The sequence below is a fragment of the Vicugna pacos genome, chromosome 7 (assembly GCF_048564905.1).
Source record: "Vicugna pacos chromosome 7, VicPac4, whole genome shotgun sequence".
Classification (NCBI taxonomy): Eukaryota; Metazoa; Chordata; class Mammalia; order Artiodactyla; family Camelidae; genus Vicugna; species Vicugna pacos.
In genome coordinates this window covers 48,630,755-48,654,357 of record NC_132993.1, presented here as the reverse complement: position 1 = coordinate 48,654,357, position 23,603 = coordinate 48,630,755, and the positions used below count along the sequence as shown (strand labels likewise).

The 23,603-nt window shown below is 34.3% G+C and overlaps 2 protein-coding genes across 5 annotated transcripts in view; both read right to left on the bottom strand.

Moving 5' to 3' along the window:
- The window catches only part of TMEM196 (transmembrane protein 196), a 185,762-nt gene extending 185,430 nt beyond the window's left edge, over nucleotides 1-332 (bottom strand). For all 4 annotated transcript variants that reach the window (XM_072964890.1, XM_072964889.1, XM_072964891.1 and 1 more), the window contains exon 1: nucleotides 239-332. In XM_072964890.1, coding sequence (XP_072820991.1) covers nucleotides 239-258 — 20 coding nt within the window. In that variant the 5' untranslated portion in view covers nucleotides 259-332. The remainder of the gene's footprint in view (nucleotides 1-238) is intronic.
- The window catches only part of MACC1 (MET transcriptional regulator MACC1), a 486,000-nt gene continuing 462,660 nt past the window's right edge, over nucleotides 264-23,603 (bottom strand). The window contains exon 8 of the mRNA XM_072964885.1: nucleotides 264-352. The gene's annotated coding sequence lies outside the window, so the exon portion shown is untranslated. The remainder of the gene's footprint in view (nucleotides 353-23,603) is intronic.

Here is a 23,603-nt window from a genome sequence, read left to right as displayed (position 1 = left end):
TGTGGCAGAAACGGCCTATTAACTTCAATTCTGTTACTTCACAGCCTAATTACTTAACCAGGAAGTTTGTAACCCAGGATCATTCCACTTGATTTTTCATTACTGCTCCTCTTAAAATAGTTAGATACAGCAAAATATAAATTTGGAATAATTTTTTCTGAATATATAGAACCAAAAAGAAAAAGGCTTAAAGGTAATTCAGAGCTGAATTATGTAGAAATGATACTGTCACACTTACCTTCTGTTTAAGAGGATCATGCAGTGCAGTGCCAGGACTTACACGCAAAAGCCAAAAGCGAATTCCTTTATCATTTAGGCACACCAGTATCTCAGGCTCAAGGGGCTCTTCCTCCTATATGTAAAATGATACACATCGTCAGTCTAAGCCTCATCCCAAAGTGTAATAGAACATAGAATATTTTGTTAATGGTAGTTCTATTTCTTTCAGTCCAATTCTAAACTGAGTCAGCAAAATTAATCCAAGTCTGACATTTGTAATGCTATTGTAGTTGTTGTATTCCAGGGGGAATGTGACTACGCTGGGAGGTACCCAAATGCGGAGGCCAGAGCAGGGCAGTGCTGTCTGATACTCCTGAATGGGCCAGCAACTCAAGCAGTGAATGGACTATAAAAAGCAGATTGAAGCAGAGAAAGCTAATTGGGCAAATCCAAGCCAGATTCCTTTAAAGGAGTTATGAGAAGAGATAGAAGTCCAAAGCAGCAGATGCCAAAGTCAATTCCTTCATGACGTTCTGATATAAAACTGGTTTATTGCAAAATTCTTTAGAAAAGTGACTCAATAAAAGCATTCAGTTTTAGCCAACTGAAATTAAATTATACATATATTTCACCAGTCAGCTCTTTGGGTTTAACTGATGATGATCAAGCCCTAGTAGATTTGCTTTCATTTTCACATATACTTTAATGTTTGGATGTTAACCTGAGGCTGAGAATCCCTCTCCAGGCTGGACCTACAAAACTGAACTGGATCATTTTCAGCAGCCATTTGTTTTTTTCTGGCTAGACTTGTGGTCCAACATGTTTCTTGTTGGTCAGGAAATACCAAAAGCATAGACTTTCTTGAGGAATTTGGCCATTTAACTTCTGATTCTTTGCCAGAATTTAAACATGTTAAAGATAAAAAGGATGCAAAAAATGAAAAAAAAAACCCACAAATTTTTAAAATTAGGAAAGGGACAGTTGGAATTCTTTTGGAGAATCAAATGAAGAATTTTAAAAGACATCAGCAAGAAAGCAATTGTTTCATGAACAATCTGTTTTATAAAACTTATATGCTTCAATTTAGGTCATAATTTTATAAGACTGATGACTAAAAACAATATAAAAGCAAATGTTCCCTAAGAGTGAACAGTAAAATATGAAATACATCTCTAGTGTGCCTTTGGATCAATTTTCTGCCTCTTTTTGACAAGCAAGATGGTCATTATAAGAAACTTCAAAATAGAATAAAAGTGACAATTGGATAAGACAGATTAAATATTACTGCCAAATTGATACTAGGTTAGATTTGATGAGAAAAGCCAAAAGTAGAATCTTGAACATTTCCTGAACATGTACCCTATCTATTCCATTATCTCATCTCTACCTGGAAAAGGTAGAGAATTATAAGGAAAATTGTTTCTAAACTGGTATAAACAGGGAAGATTTCCAGAAAAAATGTGGATGGCAGACAAGTCTGGCAGCACCACAACGATAAGGAACCTGGGAATGCCTGGATAAGGTAATGGGTTCTGGTCTAGACACTGTTAAACTTGATTTGGAAGTACTGTATTTGACTTAAGACTTAGTTAAAATCCTGCAGTGGGTGGTTCTGAAAATAAAAATCCAGTTAAACCATCTGGCTCTTCAGTTATGCAAAATAAAAACCAATTTGCCTGACTTCCCTCTTTCCATCACTCCCTCTCTGTTGACTTTCATTGCTAGATTCTATTTTTGGCGTTTTTATTATTCAGACAAACATTTGAGCATGCTGAATACCCCTCTACCAATTGACATTGTTAGCAAAGCTTTTTGAAGCATAAAGCATTGACAGTCAGAGATAAATTATCTTTGGAAAAATAAAAACACAGACATCAGACCAAATGATATTTTATATACTTCATTTTACTATCACATAGTTTTATTTTTTTGAAATGAGGTTGAATATAGATGCAAATTACTTAGAGCTCTAGAGGCTGGTTTTTAAGGTTTTGTAAGCTATCAAACCATCATCTAACCTACTCAAATACTAAATCTCCTAAAATGGAAAATAACCAATCATGAAGTGACAACAATACCGAGCAATAAAATAATTCAGGTACAAATTCATATTTAATGGATATAAATCTCGCTGGTTTTGGAAGTCTTAGAAAATAAAGTAAGCTATTACATACATTATTTTTGGAGTGCAGTTTTTTTCTTTGTGAAGTATGCCTAGAAAAATACACATATCAATATATAAAGCAAAAAGAAATCTGTAGTTTATGAAGTCAGGTTTTTTTTTTCCTTTTTATATATTTATTTTTTTATGCAGGGAGGTGAATAGGTTTATTTATTTGTTTGGTTTTTCCGTGAAGGTACTGGGGATTGAACCCATGACCTCATGCATGCTAAGCATGTGCCCTACCACTTAAGTGATACTCTTCCCCCTCTAAATCAGTCTTTTACTTTTAGATACATTCCTCATACTTTTAGATACATTCCTCATTTGCAATGGCAAATGTTTCTTGGTTCATAAACATTTTAATGTCTAATATTAGTAATATTCAGAGATTATACACCTATACAATGAGACCCCTTAAAATAATCAACTTGAAAAAAATACTGTGTACACTGTATATATCAGGGCAGCATTTTAATTTATTTTAAAAAAACTGGAAACAAGCTAAGCATAAGTAAATGTAGTTATAAATGACATATCCATAAAATGTTATGAAGATAGAAAAAAGCATTATTTAAATTTATTTTTAAGCATGGCAATTTATTGATGATTCTAGTATTAAAAGAAGGACATTTATGAGGTTTCTGAATGGTATGATAGTCTTTTCTGTTCTGTGTGTGTGTGTGTGTGTGCACATGCACATATGTGTAATATGTAGAGGGAACAGAAGAAACAAGAAATGGTAGAATATTGAAGCTAAGCGATGAGTTCATGAGAGCACATCACATCACACTAATCTTTCTACTTCTGTGCGTTTGAAAAGTTTTCATAGCATGTTTTTAAGCACACAAGATTTCATACCACTTTTTAATAGTAATATCTTTACAGTTGCCAGGCTAGCTCAGTCGGTAGAGCATGAGACTCTTAATAGTAATATCTTTGAGTGTTGGAATTGTAACATTTCTCTTTTTTGCTTATCAGTTAACACATATTCCTCAGTAACTATTTTAAAGATAAAAATAAACAAAATTTAAATCTACAGAAAAACATGCTTTGCTTGCTGTTTCCTCAATTCTGCACTCCATCCAAGTGTTGCTGACAATGGCACCTCCTCTCTCAGACATACTTGCCCTCCAAAGCCAATTTTTACCTCAGGCTAAATGTGTACAGCAGGTTGTATTTCAGAAAACCTTTGGCTCTGCATCAGTCTCTTTGTTGCTGCTGGAGCCAGAACACCTATTGCCAGTCTCCTCCAGTTCTGATTCTTGCTATTACCCAGAACTGGTACTTAAGTCCCAGCAATTTTCCTCGGCTGAGTTCTTTCTCTTTCTTGCTATTCTGGTTTGCGTTTTGGTGTACGTTGGCCTATGCGTCTGCCCACTCATTCTGACCATAGTCAATCCTCATCCTTTCACATCTGTCCTCATACCTGCCCTCTGGCCTGTGCCCCTTTTTGCCCTAGATTCATGGCATCATTTGTTTTTTCTCCTGTTAATTATCTCTGTACATCTGGCTTGCATGGCATATTGTTCACATCTGTCCTATACTCTGCCCAAACCAACCACCTATAGGCACTGCACAGCTCTGGTGCTGCCTAAGTAGAAATGAAACAAATCTTAGCAGAGAAAATAAAATCAATGTGTATCAGTTATGAATGAGTCTAGAATTGCTGATATTTTTGTATTGTCAGAGATGACATAAATGACTAGAGGAAAAGTTTGACTGTGGAGCTAGAACACCTGGACTCAAACCCTGCATCTGCAACTCAGTAGCTCAAACCCTAGACAAATCAAGTGCTTCAGTGTTACCATTTGTAAAATGGGAATAATACTGGCTGAGAAGATTAAATGAGTGAATACACATATAGCCTTTAGAACAATGCTTGACATGTAGAAATACTAAATTAGTATTTGTTTTTATTAACCCTAATATTTATTAACTCCTCTGAACATCATAATTACTAAACAAATACTTGAGGGAGAAATTTAAAATGAATATTAAATAACAAAAGAGTAACAAAAGCACAAAAATTATGCCTTGTATGACTGTGTAGATACACTCACTCCTTTAGTAAATACTGGTTGAGCTTCTGTGATGAGGTAGCCACTACGCTAGACACTGTGCAAAAGATTGAAAACAAGATAAATGAAGCCTTTGGCCTCATCGCATGTACATTGCAATGGAGCTTAAATTTGAATTGATAAATGAATGTGTCAATGGCTTTGTGGATGCCAAGGCATGTGAATGTGACTTTTGTTCTGAAGCAGCTTTCTCTTTGCCAAATAAGTAAAACCATCACTAGGTATGTTCAACTATTTCACAAAATTTGTCTCTGTTCTTTTTGTCCTTGAAAGGTGATTCATGACTGTAAATATTTATTAATCAAGTTAAAGATTGTTTACTCATTTATAAGATTAGATTCATTTTTAATTACATAAGGGGTTGAACAGAATTAAACTTGCTTCACATCAACATAAGCAAAAAAATAATATTAGACCTGATAAAATACTCATTTTTGTTTTCTTCCTTATTTTTCCACAAGAAAAGATAGTTTTGTTATTTTATGTTTTTACAATGCATGTTTGACAAACTTTTAACAATGCATGAAACAGTAAAGAAGAGAGTCCAACCCACTGAGATAATCACCATGAATACTTGAGATGGCCTTTTTATGAATCCCTTCATGTATTCATATCAATTCATGAATCTTTACATAAGTGGGACCATATTATAAACAATTCTTTAGTCATCACAACCTCTCCTTCTCTCCTTTTCTTCCTCCTTCAATTTTTGCCTCTACAAAAAAATGTTGAAATAACATTGCATATGGACATTGCATACTGGTGCTTTCATTTCTGTAGGTTAAATTCAAAAATTAGGATTTAGAGGTCAAATTGTCCATACAGTTTCAATTTTTATTGATACTGCCCAAATGCCTTCCACAATAGCCATATCAACTTAGAGTCTACCAGCAGGTTGAGAGTTCTCACTGCTCCTGTCTTACCAGCCCTTGCTGTACTCAGGCTTTTACATTTTTTAACAATTCAGTAGGTACAATAAATAGTATCTTGTTTTAATTTGGATTTACATTTCCCTGATTTGTTCTTCTTTAGATTACCTTTTCATATTTAGGGATTCATTGGATATGCTAAACATAAGGGTGTTTGTCTTTCATAAATTCTATAAAATTGCAGTATTTTTCTCTTCTAATGTTGCTTTTTGTCCTCCTTATTCTTTCTGTCTAGAGTACTATTAGAGATAGAAGTTTTCACTCAATCCTCTGTCACTTCTCTTTCACATTTTTGGTTTTGTCTTTCTGTGCTATTTCTTCGTAATCTTTTCAGATATCAGTCCACTAATTGTTCACTAATCAGTTCACTAGTTATTACCTAAGCAAGAGTATCACCTCAACTAAGTTTCTAATGTCAATCCTCTATTCCTATTCTGGTAGACTCTCCTGATTTTTTTTTTTTCAGCTAGTTGATTTTGATAGACATTTTTTTTTCATACTACCTTTTTAAAATATTCACTTTCATTCCATCAAACTCATTGGGTGTACTTATTTTATATTATATAATATAATATATTATATTATATGCTGTATATTTGATGAATCAAAATTGGCAATCTATGTCCAAGAGATCTTTTTGTATGCAATTGTAGTATTTTGTTATTATTAATATTATAAGAGTAGAACCTCAAGTATTCTAAGTATATAGTCATAATATTAGTGTCTGGAGATAATTTTTATTTTTTCCAATATCTATACCAGTTATTTCATGTTTCTTGCCTAACTATATTTACTAATAGCTCCAAAACAATGTTGAATGTCACTGAAAATTGTAGCATTCTTGTCTTACTTCTGATAGTTTTTCTAGTTATGTCTACCTCCCCAATTACAAATGCTGAATGCTAACATAAACAGCCAAAGTTCATCAAAACCCCAAAACCCCACAAAATACAAACAAAAATGTACATTTATTATCCAACAATCATTTTCAATGAATTACATATTCAAGGCACTATTTGGACACCTCTAAAGTAAACAAAGAAAACTTAGACAAAAATACATAGAGGATGAAAAAGGTGTAAAGTATTTCTCTTACCCAAACTCCCACAAAAAGGATAAGAAAGACTAAAAGGACGTAGTGCATGACTATAAAGACAATGTGAGAAGGAACTGACTTCCACACAGTTTTGGAAGCTAGGAAGCAGGTAGATGGCTAGTGTGTTCATCTCCTATGACTGCTTTGAACAATTACAACAAACTTGATGGCTTAAAACAACACACCCTTATTCTTTCACAATTCTGAAGGTCAGAAATCCAAAATGGTTTCACTAGGTGCTGGCAGGACCATGCTCCCTTGGGAGGTTCTGTGGTAAACTCTCTCATTTGTACCGTTTCAGGTTCTGGAGCTACATTCCTTGCATTCTTTGGTTCATGGCCCCTGCCTCCCTCTTCAAAGCTAGCAGCAAAGTGTCTTCAAATCTGTTTCCATCATCACATTACCTTCTTCCTCTTCTGTGGCCAAGTCTCCCTCAGCCTCTCTTACAAGAAAATTTGTGATTACATTTAGGGACCATCTGTATAATTCAGCATAATCTACCCACCTCAAGATCTTTAACTTTATAACATCTGCAATGCCCCCTTTTGCCATGTAAAGTTACATTCCCAGGTTCCATGGATTCGGTCTTAGATATCTTTTGGGGTCATTATCCAACCTACTATATGTGATAAGGAGCTTAGTGCATCAAAGCTGAAAACTATACTCTCAGTTAGGAAAGCAACAGAAGTAGAATATTTTGTCATGGAACCATAGTAAGAAGCAGGAACTGAAGGCATCACCCAGGTACCTTGAGAACTAGGGATATATGGTGGGGTGGAAATCAAGAAAATTGGTTAACCATGGAAGAAATCATTAGATTCCTCAGATCATCTTACCAAACATTTGCAGTCGGAGCACTGCCCCTTCTCTAACGTGGTGTATTCAAGGACACTGAACATCGTGAAGGGCAATGACACCACATGGAACATAAGGGTATTCAGTAATTATCATTGAAACCCAGCCACTTATTCCCAGTTTGTTCTAAGAATGCTTATAGATATGCAGGAGGATGAATGGATATTCTCTGTGTGATGTACTAAAATAGAATAGCAGATACTGACAAACATCAACAAGACAAAATTAAGTACCTCACAGTCAATTCTACCACTTGACAAGACCCATATACCCACATATACCTTCAATCAATTTTTGATATCTATTTCTAAAATCTGAATGGAAAGTCATGTACAAACAGGCATTTGAAGAAAGCCTCTAACACAAAGAATAAAGACTAAAGTAAACAAAAGGAACAAAAGGATCTCAGCAAAGAAGCAGAAGAGCAGGAGACTTTTTTTAACTAGCACTTTAGAAATTTAGATAGGTGAGGGTTATTATACTCATAAAATGAGAACATGAGGTAGTTTTCTTAAATGTCATGCACAGAGAAAAATAAAAATATTGGAAAGTAGAATTATGACAGTACAAAAGGAAAGTCCAATAGAAAGGTTAAAGACAAAGTTGAAGAAATCTCTCAAAAAGCAGGAAAAAGGAATAGAAGAGACTAGGATGTTATTCCAGGACCTAAAATATTGAACATTTAGAATTCCAGAAAGGAAGATGAAGATGAAAAAGAGAAAATTATCAGAGAAACATTTAAAATTTTTTCCAAGTTGAAGCATATGAATTTCTACATTAAGAGGGGTCACTAAATGCTAAGCACAAAGGTTACATAAGACCTACACAAAAGCGTATCACTGTGAAATTTCAGAATACGTGGGGACAAAGAAAATTCTGGAAGCTTCCTAAGAGAAGTAAAAAGAGACTACATTCAGCAATCAGATTGACATCAGACTTCTCAATAGAGTGCTGGAAGGTAGAACACAGTGTAGGAATACCTTAAAAATTCTCGAAGAACCTGATTTTCAACTAAGCATTGTGTATCTAGTCACGCTATTGAATGAAGTAGAGTAGCCCAAGATAAAGACATGCAAATTTTCAGTAATTTTACCACCCATGCATTCTATCTCAGAAAGCTGCAGGAGGATCTAACCAAGTAAGCTGAAGAGGTTAACCAAGAAAGAAGAAAACAAGACAAGATCCACAAAAAAGATAAACTGCAAAAAAAAAAAAAAAAAAAAAGATAAGAACCCCTCAAAATATGGTGATAAGATACTAAGGACAGTTTTTCTCAACTGAGGATGATTTTGTCTCCCAGGGGACATATGGCAATGTCTGTAGACAATTTATTACCACAAGTGGGGCAGTGGGGAGAGTGCTACTGTCATCTAGTGGATAGAGGCCAGAGATGCCACTAAACATCCTACAATGTACAGGATAACCCTTACAACAAATAATTATCCAGCCCAAAATGTCAGTAATGCCAAGGAAGTTGAGAACCCAGTCCTAGGGTAAGAGCTGTGCAGGAGGGTGAAACAGGAACCAGGGCAAGTTAAACAAAGATTTTGAATTCATTCTGTGGTCAATTTAGAACCACTGACATATTAGAGCTAAGCCTCAGAAAGTAACTTTTAACAGACATAAAATTATGACATAATGTAGTTATAGATGCAGGCAGAAAGTACTTGGGTACAAAATTGAGCCATTTTCCTTGACTCTGCCTGATTACCACATCACTAATTTTTTGCCTAATATAAGTGACTCTTCATGATCTTGCCATACTGCAACTTTATGTCCTATCAGTTTCCTCCACTATACAATTTGTGATTTTTTTAACACACTTGTCAATTTAATTCTCCATTTGTTGCACATAATTTCTTGAATTTCTCTACCTTGATCTCATAAGGACTTCATCACCAATTTCCAAACTAAGCCCTAAAAGTCAATAAAGTAGAAATCAATTAAAAATGAATAAAATGAATTAAACGTGTAAGTTTTTGCACAGCAAAGGAAGCCATAAGCAAAACAAAATGACAACCTATGGAATGGGAGAAAATATTTGCAAATGACGCAACTGACAAGGGCTTAATTTTCAGAATATATAAAAAGCTCATAGAACTTAATAACAACAAAAAAACAACCCAATCCAAAAATGGGCAGAAGACCTAAACAAGCAATTCTCCAATGAATATATACAAATGGCCAATAGGCACAAGAAAACAATGCTCAATATCACTAATTATCAGAGAAATGCACATCAAAACTACAATGAAGTATCACCTCACACCAGTCAGAACGGCCATCATTCAAAAGTCCACAAATGATAAATGCTGGAGAGGGTGTGGAGAAAACGGAGCCCTCCTACACTGCTGGTGGAAATGTAGTTTGGTGCAGCCATTAAGGAAAACAGCATGGAGATTCCTCAAAAGACTAAAAATAGACTTACAATATGATCTAGTAATCCCACTGCTGGGCATATATCCAGAGGGAACTCTAATTCAAAAAGACACCTGCACCCCAATGTTCATAGCAGCACTATTTGTAACAGCCAAGACATGGAAACAACCTAAATGTCTGTCGACAGATGACTAGATAAAGAAGTTGTGGTATATTTATACAATGGAATACTACTCAGCCATAAAATAATAATAAAATAATGCCATTTGCAGCAACATGGGTGGAGCTGGAGATTGTCATTCTAAGTGAATTAAGCCAGAAAGAGAAAGAAAAATACCATATGATATCACTCATATGTGGAATCTAAAAAATAAAAAAAAGAAAAAAGGACACTGTGAACTCATCCACAGAACAGAAACAGACTCACAGACATAGTAAACAATCTTATGGTTACTGAGCAGAAGGAATTAGGAATGGATAAATTTGGCAGTTTGAGATTTGCAAATGTTAGCCACTATATATAAAAATAGATTAAAAAAACAAGTTTCTTCTATATAGCACAGGGAACTATATTCAATATCTCATAGTAATCTATAATGAAAAAGAATATAAAAATGAATATTTATATGTATATGCATGGCTGGGACATTGTGCTGTACACCAGAAATTGACACATTATAACTCACTGTATGTCTATTAAATTTTTTAATTAAAAAAATAAAAATAGTGATAAATAGATAACATTAAAAGCTAAAAATGGAATAAAATGGCTCATAAATATCAGTCCATTCTTACTTAATCTTGAATAATGTATATTCCTCATGTAAACAATTGGTATATGCATTAGTCCAGGTAATGCCAGTTACCGTAATCAACAACCCCCCAAATGGACAATAACTTATGCATAAGACGTTCTTACTTAGTCACATAATATCCAAATTCCAACTTAGTAGGTGCCTGCCCTCTCAGTAGTGATTTATAGTTCCAGGCATCTTCTATTTCATAGTTCTACCTTCTTGGCTTCTAATTTTAATGTATTCATCAGCATTAAGTGGGTGATGGGTAAAAGAATGCACAATTATATACAGGAAGATTTTATGACCTATACAGGATATAGGCCTATACAGGGTATATATCACTCATTTTGCATTGGCCAAAACTCAATCACATAGAGAAAGGGAGGCTGGAAAATATCATCTACCTGCATGCTGAAGAAGAGGAAATGGCTGGTGAACAGACAGTCAGTCTCTGCCAGTGCATGGTTCTGAAAATTTTCTAGTAATGTTCAGAAACAAAGAAAAAACAAAGTATAAGAAGATTTGGTTACTTGTAAGGCACATATGGATTCACTGATTATCACACAGCTATTGAAATCAGAGCAGAATGACAGTGAATGGAAAGATTAAGAAAGAAATATTAAAGAGTATTGACAAGGTCCCTGAATTTCACAGTATAAAATTAAAGGAAGAAGATCAGAGAGCAAATCTTACCAATTTCACACAGGAGCCTATTGTAAAGAAATGGTAGAGAGCAGTGAGCTACACATTGCCCTAGGGAGCAAAGAGGATGCTGCTCTTTTCCCTGCGAGTCAGGAGAATTAGAAGAAAGAGCTCTGTTGGTTATTTAAAAAGAAAAGAAAAACTGGGGAGCTAGTTTTGTCAAAGAGGTGATAAAGATACAAAGATGGCTTAGGAAAAATAGAAATGCTGAGGGAAATTTTCTTAATCCAAGCAATCTCATGTGGTGTTGAGTGGGTAACTCGAACTTATGAAAAATGATTGCAGAGCAGGGGGGGATTGATTGTAGGGGAGGATTCTAGGTGAGACTCTTACTAAGGTGATCATTTGCTTCACAGGGTTGGAAGCAATAACAGAAAAGATGGCCAGAGTAATTAAAATTTATCTTATGGTTCAATCGCATGACATTTTTGTGACCTTTGTGCTAGGCATTTTGCTAATTATTGAATGCTTACAACAACATACTGAGATGGGTGCTATTATCTCATTTTTTGCAGAAAGAAAATGAGTTACCATATGTCACACAGGTACATAAGAAGTTAAAATTAAAATCTTGGTCAGATTACCTATGGAGTCCCTTAAACATTTACTTACTGCTGTATTTTTTGCTGTTGCTTATCTGTTGGTCTGTTTTTTTTTTAATTAAGCCTACCAATTAAATTATGGTAAACATTATATTTAAATATTTACATTTAAGTAAATGTGGTTGCAATGTTTACTTAAAATATCATAAAATTTATACACTATGAAATTATTTTTCAGTGTTCATTAAAATGGTGAATATCAATTCAATGGCTTAAAACAAATGTGGGCTTTAGTGGTAAATTTGAAGAAGAAAATAGGAATGATTACATAGAAAATAGATGGTTGCTTGATGTTTTTTCCTGGCTTTAGCATCCTCTTTCAACTTAAGATTTTTAAGTGAAAATACGTCTTTAAAAATTCTCTCAAATTTAACTGAGAACACAATAGTGGTCACATACTATGTAAACTGTGAGTTTTAAAAACTCCACTAAAAAGAGAAAGTATTACCAACTTTAATGGTGTTGAGTCCTGAGAATGTGTCATTAGGACACATATTTCTTAAAATAGATTTTTATGAAGCAATTAATTTGGGAAGGTGTCACAACTAACATTTAATTGTATTCAATTACATACTTAGGAATTTTAGCTCTTTCCTTCCTTTTAGAATCACGTTAGTAAAATGTCAGTAGAGAAATACATATTGAAAAACTCTACACTCTAATTAAGGAAAACTGGAATTTAAAGTGGGTCTCCCAAGCCTCACATGTTTGAAATGTCCTTCTCCTTGAGAATTACGAAAATAAGGATAGAATTATTTGAAATGCCTGGAATATACTCTTGCCACTCCCATTTTTCAGCTAACAAACTTCCTTCAGGCTGAAATTTAAATGTCACTTCCAGTGAAACCTTTCCTGACCCCCCAGATGATGCCAGGTACACACTGCCAGGACTCTGAGAAAGATTCTGAGGAAAGAATATCATGACTGATAATCAGATTACCGAAGTCTTCTGTGAATGTAACTAAAAGAATTGTTTACATGCCATAACTAACACAGATTCTTAGGGCAAAAGTGGCTGATACTTTTCAGTCCATGCCAGGATTTCCTTACTAATTTTTGCTCAGATTATAATTTCTTTGTGTGGGGGGGTGGGGAGGAGATACAGGCTTTGAACAGATATTCTTATTCCATAGTCATCAAGTTTTCTCTCCTTCAAAACCCAAAACTATTCTGCAAATTCCAGAGATTTCAGGACATCATCCCTATTTAATCAGATAAACACATGTTAACCCTATGGAACCTGGTTATCAAGCCACGTTTTACAGTGGTCCTTTCCCTGCTTTCTTCTGCAGTAGAACTTTCCAACTCAATTTCTCCTCTCACTTGACATTTGTCGTATGTTTCTGCTAAATTTTACAGTATGACTATGTATTTGAGTGCTTCTGCTTAATCATAACTTAGATAAAGTCATTTTCACATGAGATCATCAAACAGTCATCTTAATGTGTGTACCTAATTTATCAGGTATATGGCATCATTAAAGTACAGATTTTTGACTGTGGTTAAGGAGAAACAGCTGAGATCCCATTGTATGATAGTTCTTCCAGTTCTCAGAGTAAATACCCTTAGATTACAAGTTCCTTAATAAAAGGAAGGGCATTTACCTCTTGAGATTGTTGGAGTGTAGCACAGAGACTAGTACAAAACAGACAATCCAAAGGTATTCATGGTATGAATAGGACAAGGGATAAATTTCTTAATTCTTAAGGCATGGTATTCTTTTCCTTGCTGTTGTTAATAATAAATTGCTTTTATTTAATCAGCCAGAAAACACTTTCAAATGAGAGTTTCCATTTTGCCTATCCATTCATTTTGTGCAACACTGTGAATAAGATATTGCTTCAATCACTTTTAGTCCAAAAGTCAATAGTTTAGTAGAAAAGAAGCTGAACATTTCAAAATCTCAGAGAAGGGCTTACTTTTGTTTGAATTAATGCAAAGGCCATGAGAATGTGACATCTTGATCCATCTGGTTAGACATAAATGTCCTTATAATGATACTTTGGAAAGTTACTTTTGAAATCCCATTTGGTTAGACTATGTAATGAGAGCGGCACCAAGGGTTGCAGAGTCTGTATCCCATCCCCATTCCCCAGAGATGGGTCATCTTTTGAAACATCTGAAAACTTAAAAATAGACCTTTATTTAGAAGTCCCATCACCGTATCTTATGTCCTTTACCAAAGATTGGAAGTTGCTGAGGTTGGAAATTTTGTGGAAGTCCTTTCATCTGATTTGTGTGTAATAAACTGAGACTGGAAATGCCTTTGCAGATGTCAAGGAAAACACTACCCACTCAATGGGTTGAATTCAAACCAAATCTCCCTTCCACTGGACAGATATTTACTTCCTTGAAACCCAACATGATTCATTGCTATTTTCAGCTATAAAAGACCAGTGAGGTAACTAAGTATGAAACATTTAATACCTTGCTATGTCTTTTCAGCACTTGAGCCTGTTCAAGGAGAAGTCATGGAAGGGACGAAGAAGGGAGGGAGAGATAGACAGAAACTGCTCCCCTTACCACTCCCTAGAGCTGTGCTGTCTCTTCAGTTCAAGTCCTCAGTTTATTTCCTCTGCAAATCAAACTGACGCCACTGAAGCCTGGTGCATTCATTTGCCTGTTCAATTATTTCTTTGGAACCCAAACTCAAAGATAAGCACTTTTTCGAGAAAACAGCTAAACAAATCCATCGCCTGCATTACATCAAACTCTTTCAGACAGAAAAAGCAGTCAACAGAGATCATCCTACTGAGTTACAGATGTTGAAAATGTCACTTCTACTGGATATTTCCCTCTGGGAGAGATTTTATTTTTCCAGAGAGGAAAATGCTTTCCCAGATACCTTCCTTGGCCTTAGCAGTCTACAGACATTTTAAATCAAAGGCAATGTCTGTGCTGAAGGGGGCAACAGTGGCCCCCTCTTGTTAAGGGTACATGGAGGTCCATAAGCAGACTTAACAAATGGAAAGTCCAGCTAGAAGCCTTGGGCTGGAATGACTTAGTCTCTGCTGTGTCAGCCAAAGATTGTGTTGCTTCACTGAGCTCTATTTTTGGAATCATAGAGCTGATGCTACAAATCATCATGAGGTTATCTTACCAACTGCACTAAAATTTCCATTCTATCACTCAGAAGCTGAATGCCCTTAAAATGTAGCCGGGATGTTCATTTGGCAAAGGCCAACAAAACTACAGTTACTAACGATAACTCTTTTTCAAACAAAGGAATATGTTGACTAGTATCAGGAAACCTGGTCAATTTTTTGGTTGTTTTGTCTTTTGAGTTATGATTAGGGCACAAACCAGAGTTTAAATTCTGCCATCTGATACGTAACCTCAGGAGTCCTCTGTTTAACATTTTTGGGCTTCAGTGTCTATGATAAAATGGGGATAATACATCACTTCAAGAGGTTATCGCAAAGGTGAAATGAGGCAATGCATGCAGTGTATTTGCAGGGTATCTGACTACATAAAGCTCTAAAAAAAAAAACAAACTAGGTCTCATCTCTTCCTCCTTTGTTGAGAAATTGTGGCTCATATTCAAAAGAGCTCCTTACTAGACAGGAGCTTTGTGAAGTCATTGATCATTTTTAATGGCACTGCGTAGTTTGTCTCTAGTGTTTTCTTCTCAGTTTTCCTATTGTGCAGTTCTGGTAGCTCGAAATAACAGGATGCTTAGACTATCATTCTTCTTTTGACATTTTGATACAGTCCTGAACAAATGACTGAAGTAATGGGAGGATCATGAAAAATAATGTATGAGTTTATTGATTTCAAGAAACCTTCATTTCTAAATTAACCATTAAAACACTAGACTAAAAACTGGGCAGTTCAGCTAGTATGCTATGTGCAGTTTTAGGATTTACAAGTCATTTCACAGAGAGTTGTCTTCTCATTCGATTCTCATAACAATACTAGGAGGTTATGCAGGGATTTTTTTTCCTCCTAAATTAAGTAAACTGAGGATCCATGTGATAAAGTCACTTGTTTAAGAACAAACACTAAATTATAAAGACAACACTAGAAACTCAAGTCTCCTAAATTGAAAAAAGAATTTTTTGTGTGTTCTTTTGCAGATACACCAAAATCTGTCTTTCTGTCTACTTAGCTCACCTTGAACAGGCCACATAATCTTTCTATATCTCAAGGGGATAATTATAACTGACTATTTCACTATAGTATTAGGAGGATAAGTGAAGATAATATATACAAAAAATTTGAAAAAGATAAAATTACTGTCATTATTCAGGAAGGAATTGTCAACATCTCTCTCTATGACCTCTTTATAACACTCTGGAAGTTGATATATATTTTGTGTATCATTATCATATGTATACATGTGACAAAGAAGAATAGATTAGCTCTGTTCTGAAACAAAATTACAAATGGCAGGAGAGTGTACAACAATGTATTCTCCCTCATGAATTATACTTGTGATAATGAAGGAAATAATAGATATCCTAGAGAAACACTCATATTTCACATCCCTAGACTGAAACTATACCAGACATCTATCACTACTTAACAACTGTGTGAGTCAGGGCTTCCAGAGAAATAGAACCAAGAAGAGATATACAGCTAGATGTAAGAGGAGAGATTATTAGTGGTCAATAATTTATCCCAAATCTGTGAAACCTCTATTTTCCTTTTTCCCTCTCTTTTCTATCCACCCCTGTAAATTGTACATTTACTGGATTTCTCGCACTGTCACATTATTCTTCCAATTAGTTCAATGTAGTGTTAATCAAGACATGTCTTAACAATTTCCATTTCCTAGAGTAAAACAAAATAGGGATATATACATATTTAAAGGCATTTAAAAATTTGGCTTTTTTTATCAGTTTTTGAGATGTGGGGTGAGGGGACTGAGGGCGAGCACTGGAAAGAATATCTACAAACATCCTCAGAGAGTATGCACCTCAAAGAACTGTATTTAAACTTATGTTCCGTATTTTACTAGGAGGGCTACACTGGAAATTTCATTTATCATTTATTAATTATAATTTTCTTATATGGGCAATATTAAAGTTGCTAATTAGTCATGTTTTATGAGTTATAATACCAATTTATATGTATATACATGTATATTTATGTTAATTAATGTATGTATACTAAAATATTATGTGTGTATATATATATATAAACACATGTTACACTTATACTATTTAAACACATATAGTTTTTAGAATACAGTATATCAGGCACTTTTGAAATATGTTAAAATGTATTTCACTTAATCTGAATTAACCTATTGTTTTCCCGAATACAAGGGCCTTTGAAAAATTTAAGTGAATAATTTAAAAGTTCCCAAAATTTAAAATTGCAAAAGAGTGTCTTGAGTGCTCTACTGGGAGAGTTGGTGAATAAAGGAAGCAATGATAATGGTATATGACAATTTTCATGTAATTTCCTCCCATAGCCTTCTTTTTCCCCTGAGGCAGGCGAAGAGCTTGTGATCTAACGTATCATTCTAAATCCAATTATTTTTAAAAGCAGTCAACAGCTTCCATTTAGATTTGCCTTAACTCTGCTTCCCTAATGAGCATTAGACGCATGCCAAGTTTAAAGTTTTTTTTTTTTTTAAATCTTCTTAAAAACATTTTCCCATAGCTCATAGAGTGAGAAAATTTAGGAAAGTGTGATTAATTTTACTCTTTATAACTCAAAAATACCAATATCCATTTGTTTAAGACTCAAGAATCTCTTACCTCAAACTAAGCTTAGACAGTTTGATTTCTAAAGAAATTTGGGGGAAAAATTATTACAGGAGAGCGATGATTATTCTAGTCAGGTAGAAAATAAGAATGCGTTTGTTCAACACTTTTTGTGGCAGCAAATTTCTGAAAGGTTAATATCACTCTGAACTGTTGAAATTATCTTACATTAATTATGAGAATTAAAAAAAAAAAAAAAAGCTCTTGGTAACAAAGAAATATCCTGGAGAGCGTAGACCTCCCTTGGGAGTTAGAGAAGCCAGAGCTGGCGAGAGGTCCTAGTCACTCCCAAGAGTGGAATCTCTGATAAGTAATCCCCAGCCCTAGTGCATCACTCCCAGGAGGATTCTGAAGCATCAAACAGAAATACACAGAAGGGAGTTGAGTGCAGTGGTTCAAGAGGAGGTGATACGGTAAATTTTATGTAAGGAAAAGAATGTTGCAAACAGACTGAGTGAAGAAGGTATTAAGAGACTTCCTTAAGTACTTAAGAAAAGTTACTGTAACTAGAGGGTGGAGAGCATCTCACAAGCAGAGGATAATGAGACTGTTAATGGTCCCCAAGTGAAAGAATTCCCACCCTATGAACTACTTAGGGCCCTCTTGTCAAGTTCTGGAAAAAAACTGTTTCTGCACAATCATTTAGGACATGCAAATTAACATCATCATTCTTGACACTGGAAAATGTTGCCTTTCTATTTTTGAATAGATTTTTATCTGTTTGCCTAAGTTTAAGCCTTATAGCAAGCATTCAGGTGAGTGAGGATCTGGGTTGTATAGATTAATCAGAGTACTTTTAATAATTTATTATTTTTCAGTACCTTAGTGAAACATGAGGGTAAATGTTCAAGGAACTTGATGAAAAACGGTTTTCAGGGTGTTTTATTAAAAGACTCTAACAAACAGGAAAGTGAGACTTGAAAAGTGATCTGGCTGCCCTGTTGGAGAAATCACTATTTGAAGGTTGTCCAAAATGAGGAACCCCCAAAAAGATGTGTGTTGGGCTGAATTAATGTGAATCAAATGGTAAAAAAATAGACAAGAATAAGAAGGAAGGCTGAATAAGCACGGAGATTAATGTGCAGATGGCGGATCAATTTCCTGAGACCTTCAGGACAAAAGAAAAGGAAATAACATTTACTGAGCTTATTCTATGTGCCAGACATTCTATTAGGTATTTAACATATGTTCTCATTTAATCATTCTTTTGATAAATGTTTCTTTTGAATGCTATATGTGTGCTTTTTGAAAACAGACTTTACTTTTTAGAAGAATTTAAGGTTTTCAGAAAAATTGAGAAGGAAATACATACTTTCCATACACCCTATACCCAGTTTGCCCTATTAATACCCTATATCACTATGATATATTTGTTACAGATAAATGTGATTTCAAAAATCCTTTAAACTCTAAAATCATTTGTCCACACATTTCTACAAATGAGAAACTGAGGCTTAGAGGAATTGTACCCCCAAAATATGTGGCTGTTTTCTCCATATTGCCATATGGCCAATTCCATATGGCAGCAGACCTTCTAATGCTTCAATAAAGTCTAAATTGCACATCTAGTCAATAACCTGACTAACAAAATGTCTGTCTTGTGCACCTGTACCTCTTCTATCTTCTATATGTATTGTGTTTAGCTCTCCCTTAAGAACTTCCATATGTGATGTAATTTCATTTTTCAACAGGATTTATGGATAAATAGGAAGAAAATTAACAGCAGAGCCAAAAGTTTGGTCACTTGGGACTTTGCCACAGTTTGTGCCTAGCCCAGTGCTCAGATGATGCGGCTTAGTCTTAGGCAGACATTTTGTGTGAATACTGAACCAGGAACCGCACCGATACGAAAAGCCTGAAAAAGGCAAACTGGTTTTTCTTTTCTCATCCGTGGAACCTACTCTTTGTCACATCTAGCAATCACACTACAGAAGTGTACCTTCTGCTTATGTGCCCCGTATCAATTCACTATGACTTTTTCTTAAAAAATTCAAACCAACTCCTGTTGTTCATTAGAGTAGTTCCTGAAGCTTTGTCTTTATGTCTACTCATTGTCCATTATGTGGTTCATACATAATAGGGAGTGAGCCCTCATTCTTCTTTTCTTCAAACTACTCACTTTTATGACATCCTCACATTAGTGGCATTTACCACTTTTACCATGGTAGCCCTGACTACATGGCACATGTAATAACCTCTTATTAAAACGTGTCCTGGGAATAAGATCTTACTTTCTAAAATGCTTGTTACCAGAATGCCTGAAATGATACTTCCATATCTCCCTTTTCTGATGATGCTGCCTCATTTTTACTCTAGTAGTTTTTGTCCTAATCCAAATCTGTTCAATATACCTTTCATCAGTTTTACATCTTACCTGAAAAATGAATCTTCAGAAAACTTCCCTTTTTTATTTCATTTTATTTTTATCAAATAGCACATGAATGTAATTTAGAAATTTAAATAGACATGTGGGCTTATGTTTAAAAATAGCAATGTCCCCTCCCAACTTCTAACCAAATCCCTCTCTGTAGAGGCAGCAACATTCAAATGTCTTAGCTGTTTTTTTCAAATATCTTACGATTTTCAAATTTATGCTCATATACTGTGCTTTAATTTTCTAGTTTTAAATATTATTTATTGACTATCTAAATAGAATAAAATCTTATGCTCCTCTCCACTACAGAAAATAAGTATTTAGCCCCAATAGACTTCCCCTGGCAGCATTCACCAAATACACAAATTTGTAAAACTCACTATTCAGTTTTAATATTATTGTAACTCTACAGATAATGTTCACAGGTGAGCTATATGCTGGACAATGATTCTATTTAAATCTTTAACATGTTTTAATTTTTCTGAAATTAGTGTTATTTACTGCTTTTGTTGTGCCTCCTAGAGGAAAAACAGGGGAATTGTCAGACTAACAGAAGGCTAGAGAATTCTTCTGCAGCACATATACACCAGGAAAAACAGTGAAGTAATGTCTTTATACCCAGGGAAGATGATCCCACATAGAAGGGAAATGTAAGAAAGAATGAAGAGTGTCAGAAATGATAAAATATATGTAAATATAAATACACACTGACTGTTTAAAACACTTATAATAATAGTAATAATAATTGTGCCTTGTGGGGTTTATAAGCTATGGTAGAAAGAAAATACATGGATGAAAAGTATAAAAAAGGTGAAGTAGGAGGTCCACGGAGTTAAACTCTAGGATCCTCAAATGTGCCCTAAAAGCACTAATTTAAGGTTCAATTTAGTAAATTGTATGTGCACCTAGGGTAACCACTAAAAGAATAATACAATGTATATGAATAAAAAGGTAATCTAGGAAATAAAATAATCATGCTTTATTAATAAAAAGAAGGCAGGCAAGGAGAAATAAGGGGACAAATAATAGAGTAGATTATTTGAGCACAAAAAGCAAAGTGGTTTATTTAAACCTAACTATATCAATGATAATATTAAATATACATTTACTAAATAATTCAATTAAAAGATAAAAATTATCAGACTGGATTAAAAACAAAGCATAACAAAATCCAATTCTATTTACTGGAGACACTCTTTATCAGTGTGTCAATACAATAATACTGTATTAGTTTTCTCTTGCTACCCTACCAAATTACTACAAATTTAGTGGCATAAAACAACACCAATTTAGAATTTTCAAGCTCAGAAGTCCAAAAAGGGTTTCCAAGGCTAAAATAAAGGTGTCAGAAGGGCTATATTCCTTCTGGAGGTTCTAGGGGACAATTCATTTCCTTGCCTTTTCCAGATCCTAAAAGCTGCCCACATTCCTTGGCTGATGGCCCCTTCCATCTTCAAAACCAGCAGCATTAAACAAAAAAACAAAAACCCAGCAGCATAGCACCCTCAAGTCTCTTTCTGATCTGATTCTCCTGTCTCCCTCTTTTACTTACAAGAAATTGTGTGATTATACTGGGCACATCCAAGTAACCTTCCTGTATCAAGATCCTTAATTAATCACATCTGACAAGTCCCTTTTGCCATGTAAAAAAGAAAAACATACCCATAGGTTCCCAGGTTAGTTGGAGGGTAGCTCCCCTGGAAAGCCACTTAAATCAACAGAAGACTACATGAATGAGAAACATACTTTGTTATGATAACTGACTGAAGTTTCAAGGTTGTTTACCAGAGCATACTCCAGTTCCCCTAATTTATCTAGTTAAGGAAAACAGTGATATAAGACTAGACATCCCATTACTTGTTAGTATAACCTAGATTTCTTACCTATGTGCATCAGAAAAAATAGGCAGCAAAAAATCAGATCCACATGATTAAAGTTATAAGCATACACTCAAAACTACATTTACCATATTTAATGATATAAAGAAAAGCATTTATATCATTAAATGTGGTGAACATAGCTGACTTGAAAATATCTTCTGAGAACAAAAAATTATAAAAAGTGACATTGCAGAGTTAAAAAACTATCTAGCAGATATTTTTAGAAATAAATATACAATAGCTAAAATAAAGACAGAAGGAGATATTTAGCAGCAGTTTAAACACAAAAGAGACTTATGAATTGGCAGATATAAAAGAATGACACATGATGAGTCATAAAAACAGGAGGACGAGGAGAGGAGTGGGTAAAGTTATGGAGGAAGACCACAAACAGAAATATTATAATGAAATTTCAAAACACCAAGAGAAAGAGAAAATATTAAAGAGACTTAGAAACAGACACATTACCTTCAAAATAATGCCATATCTGATCTCTTATAAACACAATGAAGACCATAAGTCAATGAAATTATATCTTCAATAGCTTGAAAGAAAACAACATTCAGCCCAGAATTCTATTCCCAACTAAATTTTCTTTCAAGAATATGGTAAAATTAAGTCATTTCCAGATGAAAGACATCAGAGTGCTTACCAGCAGCCTTTATTAATGAAAATTCTAAAGGATATGCTGTAAGTAGAAAGTGATTCCAAATAAAAGTTCTCAACAGCAAAAAGCAACTTTAAGAGCAGAAAAAGTGGCTTAAAAAGTGGGCAAAAGTAAGCAAATACTGATATTAAACAAAAATAATGTGTAGTAAAGTATCAAAACTTTTATAAGTATTTAAATCATACAGAACACACACATTCTCTTGCCACAATGGAATAAATTCATTTTCAAGTCATTAAAATTAAATTGGAAATTTTAAAAATATACTTCGAAATAACGCATTGGACACAGACAAAATTGAATTGGAAATTAGAAGGTAGATTTCACAAACTGAGTAATAATGCAAATATCATGCAATATAATGAAATTGTTAAAGGAGATTAAAGTAACACGTAGAGGAAAAGTCAAAGCCTTAAGTGCATATTTTTAAAAATAAGAAAGATTGAAATTAAAAGACTAAGCATTCACTGAAAGATGTTAGAAGAATGAACCCAAAATGACAGCAGAAACTGTAACAGTAATAGCAGAAAGTAATGAAATAAGTGAAAAAAATAAAATACAGAATGTAGAGAAACAACAAAGCCAAAAGTTGGCCCTGTGAAAAGACTAATAAAATTGGCAAATCTGAAGTAACAGTAAGTTGAGAAAAAAAGAATATCACAAATAGCCAATATCAGGGTGGGGTAAATATTAGATAAGAGGTTATTAGTAAAAACATTTGTACTATTCAAATTTCTAGAAAAAAGGGGAAACAGTAAATCTGAATATTCCCACCACTATGAAAGGAAAAAACTGGTTTGGCATCTTCTCCCACAAAGCAAACTCTGGAACCAGATATGGCTTCACTAAAAAGTTCCAACAAAAATTCAAAGAAGAAATCACTCCAATCCTACCTAAACCCTTACAGAGAAGAAAAAAATAAATAACACATTCTAATTCATTTTACAGGCTAGCATAACCTTGATACTAAAAAGTAGCTTAAAAAAAATTAGAGGCCAATTTCACTTTTTTTGAAGTATAGTTGATTTATGATATTGTGTTAATTTCATGTGTACAGCAAAATGATTCAATCATATATATTTTTTTCAGATTATTTTCCATTACAGGTTATTGTAAGATATTGAATATAGTTCCCTGGGCTATACAG